General features: G+C 36.4%; 2 protein-coding genes across 3 annotated transcripts; one reads left to right on the top strand and one right to left on the bottom strand.

Annotated features, from left to right (window-relative positions):
* The first annotated feature begins 1417 nt into the window (after positions 1 to 1417).
* Positions 1418 to 9034, top strand: LOC133297645 (protein PHYTOCHROME-DEPENDENT LATE-FLOWERING). 2 transcript variants are annotated; one of them, XM_061496813.1, is made up of 13 exons: positions 1418 to 1481; positions 1582 to 1734; positions 2628 to 2706; positions 2783 to 2847; positions 2968 to 3051; positions 3348 to 3428; positions 3776 to 3937; positions 4036 to 4134; positions 4216 to 5600; positions 5962 to 6182; positions 6266 to 6414; positions 6990 to 7028; positions 7113 to 9034. In XM_061496813.1, the coding sequence occupies exons 2-13, from the start codon at positions 1624 to 1626 to the stop codon at positions 8610 to 8612; spliced, it is 3975 nt and encodes a 1324-aa protein (XP_061352797.1). In that variant the 5' UTR covers positions 1418 to 1481; positions 1582 to 1623; the 3' UTR covers positions 8613 to 9034. The 2 variants fall into 2 exon arrangements, with proteins under 2 accessions (XP_061352797.1, XP_061352795.1); XM_061496811.1 differs by having other exon boundaries at positions 1428 to 1734.
* A 3858-nt stretch (positions 9035 to 12892) lies between these two features.
* On the bottom strand, positions 12893 to 17740 carry LOC133297639 (uncharacterized). Its single transcript, XM_061496806.1, has 6 exons — positions 17010 to 17740; positions 15952 to 16947; positions 15338 to 15869; positions 13615 to 15272; positions 13285 to 13499; positions 12893 to 13194 (listed from the first exon to the last, which is right to left on the bottom strand). Exons 1-6 carry the CDS (start codon positions 17738 to 17740, stop codon positions 12893 to 12895), a joined length of 4434 nt encoding a protein of 1477 aa, XP_061352790.1.
* Between the last annotated feature and the right edge of the window lie 494 nt (positions 17741 to 18234).

Here is an 18234-nt window from a genome sequence, read left to right as displayed (position 1 = left end):
TATCAGTTGCGAAAGTCTTCAGAGTTGATGGTGAGCAATAGATCGGGGTGGCAATTTGGGTTGACCCGACCCGACCCGCCAAAATATGGGTTGAAAAAATGAACCCATCCCGTTTTATGGTGGGTTGGCGGGTTAACCCACCAACCCGCCAATTAAAAAAAATTAATTAAAATTCAAAAATAAATTATCTTTTATGAATTTTTTTTGATATTATTTTATTTTATTTCACACTTCTCTATATTTTTGTAGTCTCAATCTTAAATGTATACTAATATTTGTCAAACATTCTTTAAGAATTTATATATAGATATCATTTGTCATAAATAAAATTGTTATTCTTTATTTTTTCTAAGAAGTACTAAGATAAATTTTATTTTGGATATCACAAAAATTTAAGAATTAATGAAATACTACCTAATTGTAAAATAAAAATAAAAATATTATAACCCGGCGAGTAAACCCGCCCCACGGCGGGTTGAATCCGTTTTGACCCACTTCGCGGAGCGGGTTGAGGTGGGTTGGTGGGTTGAATACCTCAACCCAACCCGCGCCGTTTTGGCGGGTTGGCGAGTTGACCCGCCGGACTCAAGCCATATTGCCACTCCTAAATAGATGTTTTGGAAGTGATGAAAATTTGAAAAAGGAACAGAAGAGTAGCGAAATTTGGTGAATGAGAAAATGATAAAGAACACTAACGACGTAATTTAGGATTAAGAAAACATGAATTTTCCAAGTGAAAATAGAAAAGATTACGAAAAATAAAAAAATCATAAGATATTATTTTATTAAAAATAATAATATATTATTTTATTAGAAAATATTAATATATAAAGTTATTAAAATAAAATATTATTATATTAATAATAAAATAAAATAAAATATTATTTATTAAAAAATACGAACTGGGTTTGGAGGCGAAATCAATGGCCTGATTTCTAAACAAGCTTTATAATGAGCTCAAGACTATACTATTTGGGGCAAGTTAACTCAAGCCAAGAGCCTATCTCATTTACACCCTAATTATGAAAAATAACTATTAAAATTAAATTATCCGATTTTAATATTTTTACTGATAATATTTTAATACTTGAATTTTTTTTGAGTAAATATTTTTTTTGGTCCTTAGCAAATTTCATGATGCCCATTTTAGTCCCTAGCAAATAAAAAGGCTCATCGTGGTCCCTAAGAAATTCAAAATGGACTTATTTAGTTGAAATCGTGGCTCTCACAAATTCAAAAAATACCCATATTAGTCCCTAAAAGGACTAAAATGGGTCCATTTTGAATTTCTTAGGAACCACGATAAGCATTTTTATTTGCTAGGGACTAAAGCGGGCATCGTGAAATTTAGGAACAAAAACAATATTTATTTATTTATTTATTTTTATTTTAAAGAAGGGTACTTGTTCCCTGGACAACCCAAGAGGAGCAGGAGGAAATCGAAGCCAAACAAAGAGAGCGGATATCCGAGGAATGAATGAGTACGTAATCAGTTGAAAACTTGAAACCCAACTCAACACGATACAGAACAGACACCTCCATTCTCATCTCTCTCGTTTATTGTTTTCTGTAAATTTTTAGGGTTTTGATTTTCCCAATCTAATCAAAATTCTGAGTTCCCCAATGGGGGTCTCCTTCAAGGTGTCAAATACTGGCACTAGGTATCGCCCTAAGTCCCTTCCCCTTCCACCCGAAGCTTCCCACGATGGCGCATCCGAGAATTCCAAGTCCCAGGTAAGATGAATAATTCGACTGATTCACTTGAAATTCGAGAGGAAACCGCAAAATAGGATTCTGGGTCTTGCTCTTTGATTTCAAAAGTTTGTGCTTTTGCTTTTATTTGCATGATTTTCCTGTTTTAGGGTTTTTTTTTTTTTTTTGGTAGGAGAAATTTGTTCTAACCTTCTAGTGAAATATAAATATGGTGGTGTATTTTGATTTTAAACTGTCTGTGTTTAGTAGTGAAGCTTGCTGAAGCTTCAATCAATGTTATATTCTGTGTAATTGAGATTATGACACGCCAAAGTACTGAATGGATGCTACTTACTATATAGGGTACTTATGAAGATTGAATAGGAGGCGAGGTGTTTAAATCATTATGATATTTTTGTTTTCTCCCTGTTGGATATCATAGTTTAAAAGGTGGGAAAAAATTGCATCCGTTGGTTGGATGGGCAAATACAAGTATGCAACTACTACATATCGCTGATATTTGTGACTACCAATTTTGAAGATTGGATCTCTAAGGAGGGGAAGAGGTTAAGAATATAGGTTAAGAATATTTAGGAATTGAAAGTCTTGGGTTTTCTGCGTTAAATTAACACATTAGGAGTATGTTTGGATTTGATTATTTTAGGGTAAAAAGTCATTTTTTTTTTGAAAGCTCTCTCAGGAAGCTTTTGATTGCAAGCAATCTTGAACACAAAATAAGCTAATCCAAACACATAGTAGTTGGTGTCCTCCTTAGGCTGTGCCTTATAGTTATATTGCAATTGGCCAGCATATTATCTGCAATTTGACTAAAGTTCAATACTAGTAGAAGTATCAAAGCAAATAGGGGAAATTATTCAATATATTGGTATTTAAGTTACTTTCTTGATTGCTTTAAGTTTATCCTTTTTATACAGAGTGATCTTGTTGAGGCTGGTGAAATCATTGCTCGGATGCCCAATTCATCTATTTCATCTGAGACTCCTTCATTAGCAGGTTAGTTATTAAATTATATTGACCGCTTAACTTGTGTACAAATCCTGATTTTTGTGGTGCTTACTTGTTTTGACAGAGAGGGAAGCTTCTTTCACGTTGAACCTGTTCCCAGATGGTTATTCAATTGGGAAACCCTTCGAGGTTTGTTTAAAACAACAGTTAATATTTTGCTTAAGTTCAAGGAATTACCTAAAATAAAGAAAATTTTTCTAGTCGACCTTGTATGTTTCTTTCTAACTTATTTTATTTATGAATTTTCAGAATGAGACTGCAAATCAGTCAAAATATCAAGATTTTCCAAAGTTGTTACATCCCTATGATAGATCATCTGAAAGCCTTTTCTTGGTAATTCTCTTGGAATTCTATAATTTTCTCATTCTTTAAGTTTTAACTTTTATGTTCTGAAGGATTACCTTCATCAAGTGGGACATTCAACACTTTCTACAAGTATAATAAGCATTTTGTATGCATGTGTGAAAAGTTTCGTACTAATCTTTCAAGACTCTTGGCTTGATTCAATTAATTCTTATAAACTGGCATGAATGAGCTTCATAATTTGAGTTGAGTGCTTCTGGATTTGATCTACTTGTTTCCACCTTATGTACTTACTTTCATGTTTCTTTGTAATGATGTATTTGGAGGCCATTGAGTCAGGTCACTTGCCTGGGGATATTCTGGATGATATACCTGCCAAGTATGTTGATGGAGCACTTATATGTGAGGTGAGCCTTATTCATTTTTGGTATGCTTTTCTTTTATAGGTAATATTTAAATTTCCATTTATTTTCTTATGAAAAATTATTTAAGGGTCACAAAATTTCCTCTCGACTTTAATTTGGTTAGTGTTTACTGTTCATAGAGGAATACTAGTGTTCCTCTCGACTTTTGGTTTTCTTTTCTTTGGTTGCAGAGAGCTTCTTGTTCGCTGTTTTGCATTATTTCCATTCTTTTCTCTTTGCAACTTGCTTCTCCTTAGCAAGTTCCAAATTTTATCACCATTTAATATTTTCTTTTAATGGTGCATACTGTTTATAAGGTTGAGCTTTGTATTGATTCTGCAACTTTCCAGGTGCGTGATTATCGAAGATGCTCTTCTGAAAAGGGGGCTGGTGCCGTGACTACTGATAGTTCTCCTGCTGTTAGTAAAGTATGCCTCAAGATGTCATTGGAGAATATTGTGAAGGACATCCCATCCATTACTGATAAGTCTTGGACATATGGTGATCTAATGGTGAGTATGATCTGCCGCCATTCATGAGTGACCAGTTAGTATAATTTTATCTTTTCTTGGATATTTATGTCACTTATATATGTTCAAATTGATAATAGGAAGTCGAATCAAAGATAGTGAAAGCATTACAACCAAAACTTCTTCTAGATCCTACTCCTAAGTTGGAGCGGCTGTGTGAAAGTCCACTTCCAACAAAGGTATAAACAGGCTAGATTCTCCCTTGATGAACTTATTGTATGGGTGTATACATCTTAATGATGTTGAGCTTCATGTTGCAGCTCAATTTGAAGAGAAAACGATTAAGGCATATGCCAGAGTATACTGTTACTTCAAGTAATAAAATCCATGGGAAGAAAGTATGCATAGATAAAGTACAAGAAAGTTCAATTAACAGGTTGGGTGATTCAGGAGTTACTGCATCTAATGCTATTGTGCAGCAAACCCTTGAAAATCCAACGGTTCAAAATATTAATCCAAACGTGGCTATGGCCTTGAGATCTAAGAATTTTATACCAGATTCTTCCATCCCAGGCTTTTTAATGATGTCCCAACAACCAAGATATCAAATGGCTGCTGGAACTCCAAGAAGCTTGCAGGAGCATGGATCAGTTTCTGCTATTAATCCATCAGGGGCTTCTCCTGCTGCGCAAGATATTGTGATTTCATATGCTGATAACGCAAACTCAAGTGCCTCTCTTCATGGAAAAAGGGAAAATCAGGACGGACAAGCATCTCCTTTATCCAATATTGCAAAAAGAATGAGGCCTGCTTCCACAGGTGTTGATGCAATGCAGCAGCCACAAATAGGCTCACATGTTGAAGCTCTTCAAGGATCGGATATGAATTGGCAGAATACATTATTACAACAACAAGCAATGCCCAGAGGTATTCAGTACTCAAGTGGTGGTATTCAGAAGTTTTCCCCGCAGGTTTTTGAAGGTGGGATGAATCAAGATGCAGGGGCTATTCAGTTTGCTTCCAATCAGCCGGTCATGAGGTTCGTTGCTAAGGAAGAACAGTTTGAAATGGAAAAAATAGATGGTTTAGAGGTAAACCGCAATAAAAGTGAGATGGAAATGGAGACAAGCAATTTAGATCCTCAACAATTACGGCTGCAGCAAAGATTGCCACAAAATGCATTCATCAGACCTAGTTTCCCTCAGACAACCTGGAATAATCTTGGTCAGCATATGGAGAAAGAAGCGAGAAAAGAGGACCAGCTTCAGAAAAGGAAATTAGTACAGAGTCCTCGCTTATCTACTGGGGCATTAGCTCACTCCCCATTATCTTCGAAATCTGGTGAATTTTCTAATGGTTCAGTTGGACCAAGTTTTGGACCATCTTCAATGGCTGCTGCACCTGGAGCATCACAAAAGGAGAAGACAGCAATGGCCTCAGTTCCTGCTGCAGTTGGAACTCCATCTTTGACTTCTAGTGCTATTGATTCTTCACAAAGGCAACAACAGGCACAACTAGCTGCAAAACGGAGATCTAATTCCCTTCCCAAGGCCCCAGCAATGAGTGGAGTTGGTTCTCCTGCTAGTGTTAGTAATGGTGTCCCGTTGAATGCAAGTAGTCCCTCAGTTGGGACCTCGGCTTTGGTTGATCAAGGTCTTCAATCTATGCTTGAACGTTTCTCGAAAATTGACATGGTGACAATGAGGTATACTGTTCAAATTTTAAAACTGCATCGCAATTTTAAAACTGCAGTTGGAACTCCATTTTTTATTTTTTATTTTAAGTTTTTAATACAAGTATTCTGTGGTGGTGATGGAAGGCTCTTATTAGCATTTTAATCAGGCATTATTTTTTCACTCCCTTGGAGATCAGAAGAGATTTAGTGTGTGCAAGTTATCATCTTAAGTTTTCTGTTATCTTATTTTTTAATAATAATCTGATTTTTTTTTACCTGCTATCCTTTACTCCTGCTTTTGATACAATGTGGAAGGGTCAGGTTCTTATGTTTTTAATTTTTTTGAAGTCTATTTTCCTGTTCTTACATATAACCTATGGATTTCTATCAGGCATCAACTTAAGTTTAAGAAGAACAAGGCTGATGATTATCCCATAGGAAAGCAGAATACATATTCACTAGAGTGTTTTGGAGCATGTCTGGCCAATGCAACTAATAATGAAGGATTGATAGATGAGACAAATTCTTTGTCAAAGTCACTCGTTGGTGGGAGTATGAATGGGTGCAAAATGAGAGTCTTAAGTTTCTGTGTGCCTGAGCGTGTGGTTCAAGGTTTGTTGTAATTTTTGCTCGGTGTCTTGTTCTTGGCCATATATAGTTCTTTCTCTTGTCTGACATACTATTTTCTTCTACAGGAAATGTTGTTTCCGTAGTTCCCAGGTTGCGTACTAGGATGATAATGGCTGAGAAGCCATCTGATGGCACTGTGGTCATGCATTATGGGGACATTGATGATGTTGATTTCCTAGCTGCAGAGGATCATCTCGCCACATTGCCTAATACCGTAAGTTTCATGGTAGACATAATAATTTTCATCCGAAGTTAGTTGAATGCATTCTGCTTCAATTATTTGAACTATTTTTCACCTTTTGTCATATTATCCTCTCTTAAGCCATTCAGATATTCATGCCCATCTATATTTGTCATGGCTTCTCTTCTTTCTTATCACCATTTTGAACCTTGTGGCTTTGAGACCCTTTGCCATTTTATCCCATTGCTACTATTCCTTTCATTTCTTTCATGTATAATTTGGCCATAATGTTTCTGTCATATATCAACATTGACTTTCACTTCCTCAGCACACTTGTCTTGTTTATCTCCTACAACCTCCATTTTGTCCTAAGGCACCATGTATTCCCCATTGTTATTTTGGAAAGATAGTTTGTGGATATTTCCTTAATTTCTCATCATTAACTTTATGGTGTATTGGTCATTGTTGACCATGCAACTGCTATTGAAATTTAATGAACTATCAAAGTTGTTGTAGCCCAAACATTTGAATTTCTTGCCATTCAATATAATATAATGGAGTTTCTGCAAGTTTATTGCTCTAATTTATGTGACATTTTTGTGGATCAGCATTTTGCGGATTTGCTTGCAAAACAGTACAGTTCACTGGTATGTTTCTCTATCCGAACTGAAAACCATATGAAGGACAAATATTTGTCAAATTTTTTTAATAGTTTAATGTGCCTACTGTAGATATTACGGGAAGGATATGTGAAGGAAGAGGACCGAATCCAACTCAAACCAAACCGGGTAAACCCTCCATTGGGCAGTCAATCTAGTGCACCTCCTAATAATGCGCTAGTTGAACAGCAATATGGAGAACCAATTCTGGGCCAGTCATCCAATGAAGTTGCAAAACCAGCTAGTGGCAATAATGCATCTTTAAATTTATCTCACCCAAGGATGTCGCCAGCTGGAAACCCTCAGGCCTTACAGATGTCCCAAGGACTTCTCTCTGGTGTTTCAATGCCTCCAAGGCCGCAACAACTGGATTCACAACAAGCATTGCAGCAGCAGCAGCAACAACAGCAACAGCAACAGCAACAGCAACAGCAACAGCAACAGCAGCTGCAACAAAATCAACACCATATCATTCAACAGCAGAATCCCCAGTTCCAGAGATCTATGATGCTTGGGACAAATCAGCTTTCACACTTGAATGCTGTTGGACAGAACTCCAACTTGCCATTGGGTAATCACATGCTCAACAAAGCTTCTGCTCTCCAGATTCAGATGTTACAGCAACAGCAACAGCAACAGCAACAGCAACAACACCAGCAACAACAGCCACAAATGCAAAGGAAAATGATGATGGGACTTGGAACACCTGTGGGAATGGGTAACTTGAGAAATAGCATGGTTGGGCTTGGAAACATGGGCAATACTATGGGAATGGGAGCTGCGAGGGGAATAGGAGGAACTGGAATCTCAGCACCAATGACATCTATTGCTGGCATGGGAAATATAGGTCAGAACCCAATGAATCCAAGCCAGGCTTCAAATATTACTAATTCTATGAGCCAACAATTTAGGCCTGGATCAATAACTCAACAGACTGACATTTTATCAAAGCTTAGAATGGCACAGAATCGTGGAATCATGTTAGGGTCAACCCAGTCTAGTATAGCTGGCATCTCAGGTTCCAGGCAAATGCACCCTGGCTCTGCTAGTCTTTCAATGTTGGGTCAGCCTCTGAATAGGAATAATAATATCAGTACACTGCAGCGAGCAATTGGACCTATGGGTCCACCAAAGCTGATGGCAGGTATGAATCTTTATATGAATCAGCATCAGCAGCAACTTCAACAACCACAACAGCAACAGCAACAGCACCAGCACCAGCAGCAGTTGCAATTACAACAGCAACAGCTGCAGCAGCAGCAGCAGCAGGAAACACCTTCACAGTTGCAAGCAGTTGTTTCACCTCCACAGGTGGGATCACCATCTACAATGGGAGTTCCACCATTGAACCAACAAACACAGCAGCAAACAAGCCCTCAGCAAATGAGTCAAAGAACTCCAATGAGCCCCCAACAGATGAGCTCAGGTGCAATGCATGCCATGAGTGCTGGTAATCCTGAAGCTTGTCCAGCTAGTCCACAGTTAAACTCTCAGACCCTAGGGTCTGTTGGTAACTCCCCTATGGACATGCAAGGTGTTAACAAGAACAATTCTGTCAGTAATGCACAGTGAAGTTACAAAGCCTTATAAGTACAAATCAATGCCCCTCCTGCCTCCTAAGTAAGCAAATGATAGCACCAAATTCAGCTATAAAATGATTGAGTCGTAAGGGATGAAGTGAGAAAATTATTTACTTTTAAATAAACATAAAGCTTATGGTGTACTTGTAGGGGAACCATTATGCTGCTTTTTCACTCTGGAAGGAATGACATGTATTGTGTCAATTGTAAATAGTTTCTTGTTTTATTTTGCACTCATTGAAATTGATGAATTAGCCTTTTGATAATGGGACAAACACGTCAGAGAAATTTTTGGGGCATTTTGGCCAATGTAAGCACTTATCTATAGCTACTTTTTTGGAGCTCAGTAGCTGCTGAAGCTTTTTTTTTTTTTTTTTTTTTTTTAAATTTGTGGGTCAAAAAATAGGAAGTGTCTCTTGGGTATTCTTAGGCGCCTGTGCATCTTTAGATAGTTTTAGTTTTAATTAGAGTTTGCTTGGTTGGCTTTTGTAAAAGGATCTTTTTATGACTCTTGTAAAAAGTATTTGAATGTTAAAATTAATAAATATTTTTAGGGTTCATTTTTTTGCAGTTATCGCAGATAAGTTATCTGCAGTAAGCCTAATACGATATAGTTTTGGGACGGAAATCATGGTGTTTTTGTAATTTTAATATATTTCAAGTTGTTATAGTCTTTATAATTATAATTTTTTAATCTTTAAATTTCAAAACGATGTCGTTTTGAAAATAAATGCAGATAACTTATCTACATTAATTGCAGAAATATTTTTCTGATAAATTTTTATATAAAATTATTTTAAAGGATATGTAATTATAATTTTTCCCTTCTGTTTTTTCTAGAAACATGAAATTGTAACTTTTATATATATATATATATATATATATATAGAGAGAGAGAGAGAGAGAGATTATTTGACACCGTTTATTTGACATTAAATCTTAATCGTTGTTTTTTATTAATCTAACACTTAATACTTTATTAAAAATTAATAATTAATTAATAAATATGACGTAATAAATTATAGTCGTCAAATTGATAGAAACTAATTATTAAGATTTGATGTCAAACTTGGTGGCAAAGGATTCTGCATATATATATATATGGTACAATTACCATATTCTTTCTCCGACTGTTGGACATCCAGCAATAAATCTTACATCATTGATTGGTTATAATTCTCTGTATTTAATGCTTTCACCTACCTTTGTATAGTTATAATTTCCTGAATTTATTTGATGGACGTCAAGTCATTGGAGAAAAGTAAAGACATACGTATATGGTAAAATTATTTCTACAGCCGCTTTACGTACAGCAACGACAGATGTATGGTTATGATTCCCCTAATTTAACACTTTCATCTTTTGTATGGTTATGATTCCCCTCATTTAATGCTTTCACGTATATATATGGCAAATATTTAATTGCTGCACGTACAACAGCTGCAGAAATGTAAATCCATATGATATATATATATATATATATATATATATATATATATATATATATATATATAAAAGGTAGGATCCTTTGACACTAGTGTCAAATTTCAAATTTGGCACCTCATCTAATAGCTGTTAGATCAATGGTGTCACATGCTTATAAATCAGAGTCGTTGATCTTTTTTGATCTAACGGCTCTCAGATGAGGTGTGGTAGGATCCTTTGACACTTGACACCTCATCTGATAGCCGTTAAATAAAAAAAGATCAATGGTGTCACATGCTTACAAATCAGAGTTGTTGATCTTTTTTGATCTAACGACTCTTAGATGAGGTGTCAAATTTGAAATTTGACACTGGTGTCAAAGGATCCTACCTCATATATAGGGGCAGGATCCTTTGACACCGGTGTCAAACTTTAAAATTTGACACCAAATCCTAACCGTTGATTTTCGCCAATCAATGGTTATCATTTATTGGGAATTACACTTATTAATTAATCATTAATTGCCAATAAATGATAACCGTTTATTGGCGAAAATCAACGGTCAAGATTTGGTGTCAAATTTTAAAACTTGACACCAGTGTCAGTGGATCCCATCTCATATATATATATATATATATATATATATATATATATATATGCTGTTTACATTTCTGTAGCTGGTGTATGTGCCGTAGTCAAATACTTGTCATATATATATATATATATGTGAAAGCCTTAAATGTGAGGAATCATAACCATACAAAAGATGAAAGCATTAAATGTAGAGAATCATAATCATACACCTGTCATTGCTATACGTAAAGCGACTGTAGAAATAATTTTGCCTATATATATTTATATATATATATATATATATATATAGAGAGGATATTGTTACTATCAATTAATGTTACTATCAATGTCACTATTAGTTTGTTTCACCTTTAGATCGATTATGTTAATCCAACGGTTATATTTATTTTCACCTTTGTATGATTATGATTCCCCATATTAAATGTGAAAGCATTAAATATGAGAAATCATAACCATACAAAGGTGGAAATAAATATAAAGTATTAAATATAGGGAGAAGAAAGAAGATTTTTAGAAAGTTAAATAAGAATCGTGGGATCAACATAATCAATCTAACGATGAAACAAACTGGTAGTGACATTGATAGTAACATTAATTAGTAGTAACAATATCATATCTTATATATATATATATATATATAGGTATATATATATATATATAGGTAAAATTATTTCTACAGCCGATTTACGTACAATAATGACATATGTATAATATGATTCCTCACATTTAATGCTTTTATCTTTTGTATGGTTATGATTTTCTATATTTAATGTTTTCACGTATATATATGGCAAGTATTTAACTGTTGCAAGTACAACAGTTGCAGAAATATAAACCCCATATATATATATATATGAGTTTATTTATGTCATATCAAAATACCCTTCATTAATTTTTTTGATTTACAAAACGACGTAGTTCTGAGGTGACATGACATATATATATATATATATATATATATCATTTTAATTTTTGTTTGAGTTACATCCAAAATGCAGGTATTAAATAGAAAAAATTATTTTGAAAAATAGTTACTTATTGATTAAAAAAAGACCATCTGAACACATTTTTAATGCACAAGTTTATTCATAGCTGTGCCCACCTGTTATAAATTTTGTTTTTTATTGAATGATTATTATTAGGTAACCAAGCGTTAAGTCGGGACGTTATTGTGAACTTTGAAGGACATATAACAATTACAATGGAGGCTTGCGTGCATTCCAAAACCAAATAACAACAATGACACTTTTAGTCCAAATTAATTAGCATTGGTGATTGTTTACCAAAAATAAAATAAAATTAGCATTGGTGATTGGTGATAGATGAATTCAAATAAAAGGTATGAACGGAATGATAAAAATAAAAAATACAATAGTAATATATATATATATATATATATATATATATATATATATATATATATATATATATATAAAAGGGAGATGTTATACTTACTACTTCTTTTTCATACTACCTTTTACTATTAAATCTTAACCGTTGATTTTCGCTAATCTAACAGTTATAAGTAATTGAAAATTAATAATTAATTAATAAGTATGACTCAATAAATTACAACTGTTAGATTGATGAAAATCAACGTTTAAGATTTAGTAGTAAGAACAAGAGATAGTAATTATAACCTCCCCTATATATAAAAATAAAAATAAAAGGGGCATAAATAAATAAATAAAGAAGAAGAAGATAGGGAAAGGGAAAAGAGATAAAGAAAATGATGGGGAAAGGAAGAAGATGTAGGAGATCAAGAGTTAAAGGACTAAAAAAGGTCCAAACAACACCTTTATCCAAAATCATTATAATCCTAAATTATTAACTGACAGTTTGAGTTTTGATTAGTTTTATTTTGGTTCCAGGAAAGTTTACAATCAAAATGTTCGGGAGAATTTTGGACTAAAGAGCTTTTTCAGTATAAAATAAATTCATATAAGAATGCACCAAAATTTCCAATTTCAGTTATATGCACCAGAACTAAGAAAAACTAGTAAACCAGTAATGCATTATAATGGATTTGTATCTTTGAGGGTGAGGATAGGCTTTAGACAAAAGTTCATAATAACGGCGAATGATATGATGTATTATATAACTTTGAACTGTTAAGTTGTCTTTTACTTTTGAACTCAAAACCTTTTTTTTTTTTTTGATATAAAAGGAGGGCCTAGCCCAGAAAAACTACAAAGTCAGCTGATGCATGTTACAGCTTACATGCTCCAACAACAATTTCTGCATAAAAGAACCTCAAGTAAATTCTACTCTACCAAGGGGAGAGGGAAACAACCTCAACTCTTCCCCCTTATATTCCAAACCCATCTTAGCTAAAAAGTCAGCAACAGAATTATCCTCCCTAGGAACATATTCTAAGTGAAAATGATCAAAGGAGAAAACAAGTTTCCTGATACTATCAATTAACTCAGAAAATATGTAGGCTTCAGAATCAGCCTCCAAGCAGGAAATAGCTTCAATGCTGTCACAACCCATCCATATGTCAGCAAGGTTTAACTGCACTGCAGTCTTGAGTCCATGGAGAATGCCAACCAGTTCTGCTTCCAATGAGGAACAGAATCCTAAATTGCATGAAAACCCACTAATTCAATCCCCTTTATATGAGCAAACAACCCCTCCACAAGCACCAATACTAGTAGACATGTTAACAGCTCCATCTACAAATATTTTAACCCCTTCATGGACATTAACCTGCACTGAATCACCAAGGATAACAGCTAGATTATTAACCACAGTAGAAGGCTCACAGCTGCTGCTTCTCTTCATGTCCTGCAAAAAGCACAGAATCCTATGCAGCGGATCCTGGGGTCTAGAGAACAGCTCTTCATGGATGGTGGCATTCCTCCACTTCCACAGGAACCAACAAGTTACAAAAAAATATTTCTTCCCAAGATTTCCAGAAACGAGAAGTGAAAGGCCTCCGCAAATTAACTTTAAACCACTCCAATCCTTCAAACCTGAGAAAAGTCGCAGGAGTCTTACCTTCAAACCAAGCCTCCCAAATGCTCCTAGCATTTATACAATCTCTAAGGGCATGCATCAAACTTTCATTACCCCTTAAGCAGATAGGACAAACCACTTCCCCACCACTCCAGTGACAAGTGATGCTCCTGACTGGTAGCTTATCAAGGCAAGCTAGCCATAAGAACACAGCTATTCGATAAGGACCCCTCCATTTCCACACAGACGTCCAAATTTTATCCCTCTCCTGATTGGAATTTAAGAGACAGCAGTAAGCATTCCTCACCACAAATTTACCTGATTTAATTCTCTTCCAGAAGAGCCTTTCCTCAGAATTGCTAGGATTAGGAGGAGGGATCTTTCTTAGCTCTCTGCAAATAGAAGAACTCAGATGCTCATCCAGGTAGCTCCAGTTCCACTCTCCTGAAATAGGGTCAACTACATCACTAACCTTATAATACAGGTCAGTCATAGGAGGCTTAATTGAAGCCAGCTCTAACATAGTCTTATGCCAACCTCCCCACTTGTCAGTCCAAAAGAAAACAGACTTGCCATTCCTGATAACCCACTCCAGCTGCTGTGAAATCTTGCTTCGAGCTAGACAAATATTCTTCCAGAGAATAGAATCACTCTTTTTAGCTATTAAGCTTCGGTTGGGATCAACTTTTCTACCATACTTCCCAAGCAAGACTTGAACCCACAAGCTGTTATGATCATTTACAATCAGCCAAGCTAGTTTATGCATGAAAGCTTCATTTTGCAACCTTAAATTGATAATGCCAAGCCCTCCACATTCCTTTGGTTGACACATCTGTTCCCAGGCAACATAATGGGCCTTCCTCTTAGATTCCTCATCTCTCCATATAAAGTTTCTTTGCATCTTTTCTATGTCATTGCATACATGAACTGGCAGCACATTGTTCTGCATATGGAAGCAAGGTATGGCAGAAATTACACTTTTTGCAAGTGTGATTCTTCCGACCAAAGAGAGACACTTGGATTTCCAACCTTGGAGTCTAGACTGAACTCTAGAGATAACTTCAGCATAATGGTCCTTCCTTACCCTGCCATGCCTCATCATAGACCCTAAATATCTACCAAAATTCTTGACCATCTTGAAGCCACTGACATCAGAAATATTCTGCATAGTTTTCTGTTTGACATTTTTAGAGAAATAAATGCATGACTTTTCAAAGCTGACACACTGACCAGACATCTTGGAAAATCTGTCTAAGCAAGTAGTGATGCAGTTGAGCTGGCTCAAAGTTGCTTCTCCAAACAAGATGATATCATCAGCAAACATGATATGGGAAATAGGGGGACCAGACCTACCTTCTCTCAAGGGGACCCAATATTTTCTTTCCACTTCATCCAAAATCAAATGGGATAATTTCTCCATGCAGAGAACAAAAATATAAGGGGACAAAGGGTTCCCTTGTCTTATTCCCCTTTGTGATTGGAATTTGTCAGTTCTAGCACCATTCCAAAGCACCTCTAGGCTGGGGCTAGACACACATCCCATAATAGCTTCCACCAAGGTTCCAGGCAATTGCAATTCCTCCAAGACAGATCTTATAAACTTCCAGCTCAGCTTGTCATAGGCCTTTTCAAGGTCAATCTTGACTGAAAAAAACCTTTTTTTTTTCCTTTCATTCTATGCATAAAGTGAATTAATTCATGCACAATGATTATATTGTCTTGGATGTTTCTCCTAGGCACAAAGCTGGCTTGATTAGGGGATATCAGCTCCTCTAGAATAGGCTTCACTCTATTGGCTAGAATCTTACTGAAACCTTTATAGATAGTGTTGCACAAGGCAATAGGCCAAAATTGTTTCATCAAGCAAGGCCTATCTATCTTGGGAATTAGTACAATCAGGGTATGATTAATCTCACCTATCTGACTAGGATTCTTCAGGTAGTGCTGCATGCAATTAAAAATTTGAGCTTTAAGCATCTCCCAATTTTTTTGATAAAACATTGCAAGAAAACCATCTGCCCCAGGAGCCTTCAAAGGAGACATTTGAAAAAAGGCCCTCTTCACTTCCTCAAAAGAAAGGTCCAGCCCCAGATTAACAACCTGATCATCCCTTATATTCGGCCAAGAGTTCTTAGTATTAAACCAAAGTGGTTCTACAGAGTTATCTTTGAACAGATTCAAAAAGAAATCCCTTGCTAATTTTATAAGCTCCTCCTCTTCAGCCACCCAATGACCTCTATCATCCTGGAGTTTCAAGATTTTATTCTTTTTCCTTCGAATGACAGTACTAGCATGATATAAGCTAGTGTTTCTGTCTCCATCCTTGATCCAAACCCCCCCTGGACTTCTGGTGCCATAATTGCTCCTCCTGATCAAGAATGAAATTGAGTTCCTTTTTCAGTTCAGCCTCAAGCTTCTCCAGTTTATTGCTGTTACAAGAACTAAGCTGCCTTTGGATGCCCTCCATTCTAGCTATGATTCTGTTTTTTCTAAATTGTATGAAACCAAAGACATTCTTGTTCCAATCCTTTAGCATGGGCACAAGAGAAACTAAGTTGTCCACCAACCCAACATCAGGCTTCCAACTAGCTTTTAGAAATGGAATGAATCTGTCATCATACTGCCAAGCTGCCAAATATCTAAAAGGCCTCTCCCTCCAGCAAGAATATTCTTTCCCCAATCTAACCAGAATTGGATTATGGTCAGAGAAAAGCCTAGGCAAAACAAGGACATCATCCTCCTCAAAAATAGCTCTCCACCCCTCATTTCCAACTGCTCTATCAAGTCTTTTATACACCCTATCCAAGTTAAGAAACTTAGGACCCTTCCAGGTGAACCTATTTCCTCCACCCCCCAAGTCCATCACTCCACAAGAATTGAGAACATTAGCAAAAAGGTTACACTTGTTGATATCTACAGGTCCCCTTCCCCTCTTCTCAGAAGCTAAGGCTATCTCATTGAAGTCACCAGTTAGCAACCAGGACTCATCCATACTTCTGCCAATATGTTTCAATTCCTCCCAAAGCACTTGTCTACTAGTTACATGAGGGCTAGCATAAATGGCTGTCCAGAAGAAACCCTTCAAACCAGGAAATTCCACCCAACAATGCACAAACTGCTCATGTTGAGAGATAAGAGTAACCACCACATCCTTGATATTCCAAACAACCCAGATTCCTCCAGAAAAACCATGAGCATCAACAGTCAAATGATTAGAAAAACCCAAACTACGAATTATTCTACTAGCTTTAGAACCACTCACTCTTGGTTCAAGAATGACAGCTACTCCTACATTATACTTTCTACAAAATCTAGAAAAGGTACTCTTAAATTGCTTTTTAGCAGCCCCTCTACAATTCCAAGAAAGAATATTCATACTGAATTTTGATGTAAATGCAAGTTAATAAAGCACTTGCTACTTAAATCCTGACTTACAGAAACATATTCCCTATCAACAGCATCCTCTGTGTTACATACAGTATTACATTCAACACTCATGGGATTGATTAAAAAAGCATCTAAAGTAAGACCAACCTCCATACCTGCCTGGTCATTACTCTTCTTAGAGTCATGTAGCAAGCTTATATCAGGTGGGACTGGATCATCCACATCATTCCCCATGGACAGCAACCCCTCTGATGTGTGTTCCCCTGTCTGTTCAGGATTACCCTCCTCCATGGAGGTCTCTAGAGCCATCATCAAGTCTCCCCATCTTTCACCCTTGTAATTCCCATCACTCATGTGGCCCTCCACACTATTACTCTTCTGTTCCACCAAGCTACCAGATGAGGCAGCACCTGAAGAAAAGGGTTGATCCACTCCCTTACCTTTAGACTTGGATTTCTTAGCAGCTTGTTTCCTCACTACAGGCACAGGTGATTTATACCCTGTATTTTTCCTATGCTGGCTAACTGCTACAACAGTGAAATTCATTCCACTTGAAGTGGAAATAACTGACCTCTTCTTTCCCTCATTCTCCTTAGGTACCTTAGTCATAACACTGTCATTCTTAGCAATCCTAACAACAGCATCTGCCTCCTTCGGGTTTTTCATGTTGGAGATATCTTCCCCAAATTTCCTACCACCTGTAGTCTCCTTTCTTTGATATTGTTGTTGGACTCTCTTCCTACGCTGAACTACCATCCACGGGCTTACTCTTTATGTACACTGATCCCTCACTGGTTGATCAGGGATGGGAGTCTCTTTTTCAGCAGGAACATGCCTGACAAAGTCTGGACTAGCATCTGAGTTGTGCCCATATCTTCCACACTTAAGGCATATTAGAAATAAGCCTTCATATTCCACCTTCTTCCTATCTCCATCAAGAATGTACTCCCCTCTCAGTGGCTGAGATAAGTTTAACTCAATGCACACTCTAGCAAATCGAGCCCTATGACCTGTCGATGTGGTTCTATCTACTTTCAACACTTTACCAATTATGGTACCCAGCTGGTTAAGAAGAAGAAACTCACAGTATTCTTGGGGGATCCCAGGTAGCCGAACCCATGCTGCCACCTTGTGGATGTTGGCACTGTCCGGTTTGAAACAAGGTTCCCATTTCCTAGCTGCGAGATAGTGGCCTAGGATGATCCAGGGGCCACCCGTAATTTCCAGATTAAGGTCCTCCAACGAACTGA

Source organism: Gastrolobium bilobum, unplaced genomic scaffold (assembly GCF_033153095.1).
Source record: "Gastrolobium bilobum isolate Gb01-03AN ecotype WA unplaced genomic scaffold, APGP_CSIRO_Gbil_v1 utg24877, whole genome shotgun sequence".
NCBI lineage: Eukaryota > Viridiplantae > Streptophyta > Magnoliopsida > Fabales > Fabaceae > Gastrolobium > Gastrolobium bilobum.
The sequence above is the reverse complement of the archived record's forward strand: the minus strand, read 5'-3'. Positions and strand labels throughout refer to the sequence as shown.

Bases quoted from the DNA above. Each gene is read 5' to 3' on its own strand.
- LOC133297645 (XM_061496813.1), top strand. From the start codon at position 1,624: ATGGGGGTCTCCTTCAAGGTGTCAAATACTGGCACTAGGTATCGCCCT. The intron at 2,707-2,782 runs GTTAGTTATTAA...TTGTTTTGACAG, and splicing joins TGAGACTCCTTCATTAGCAG to AGAGGGAAGCTTCTTTCACG. The intron at 6,415-6,989 runs GTAAGTTTCATG...TTTGTGGATCAG, and splicing joins TCGCCACATTGCCTAATACC to CATTTTGCGGATTTGCTTGC.
- LOC133297639 (XM_061496806.1), bottom strand. From the start codon at position 17,740: ATGGTAGTTCAGCGTAGGAAGAGAGTCCAACAACAATATCAAAGAAAG. The intron at 15,273-15,337 runs GTGCCTAGGAGA...CTTTATGCATAG, and splicing joins CCCCTAATCAAGCCAGCTTT to AATGAAAGGAAAAAAAAAAG. The intron at 13,195-13,284 runs GTGCTTGTGGAG...CATTGGAAGCAG, and splicing joins TAACATGTCTACTAGTATTG to AACTGGTTGGCATTCTCCAT.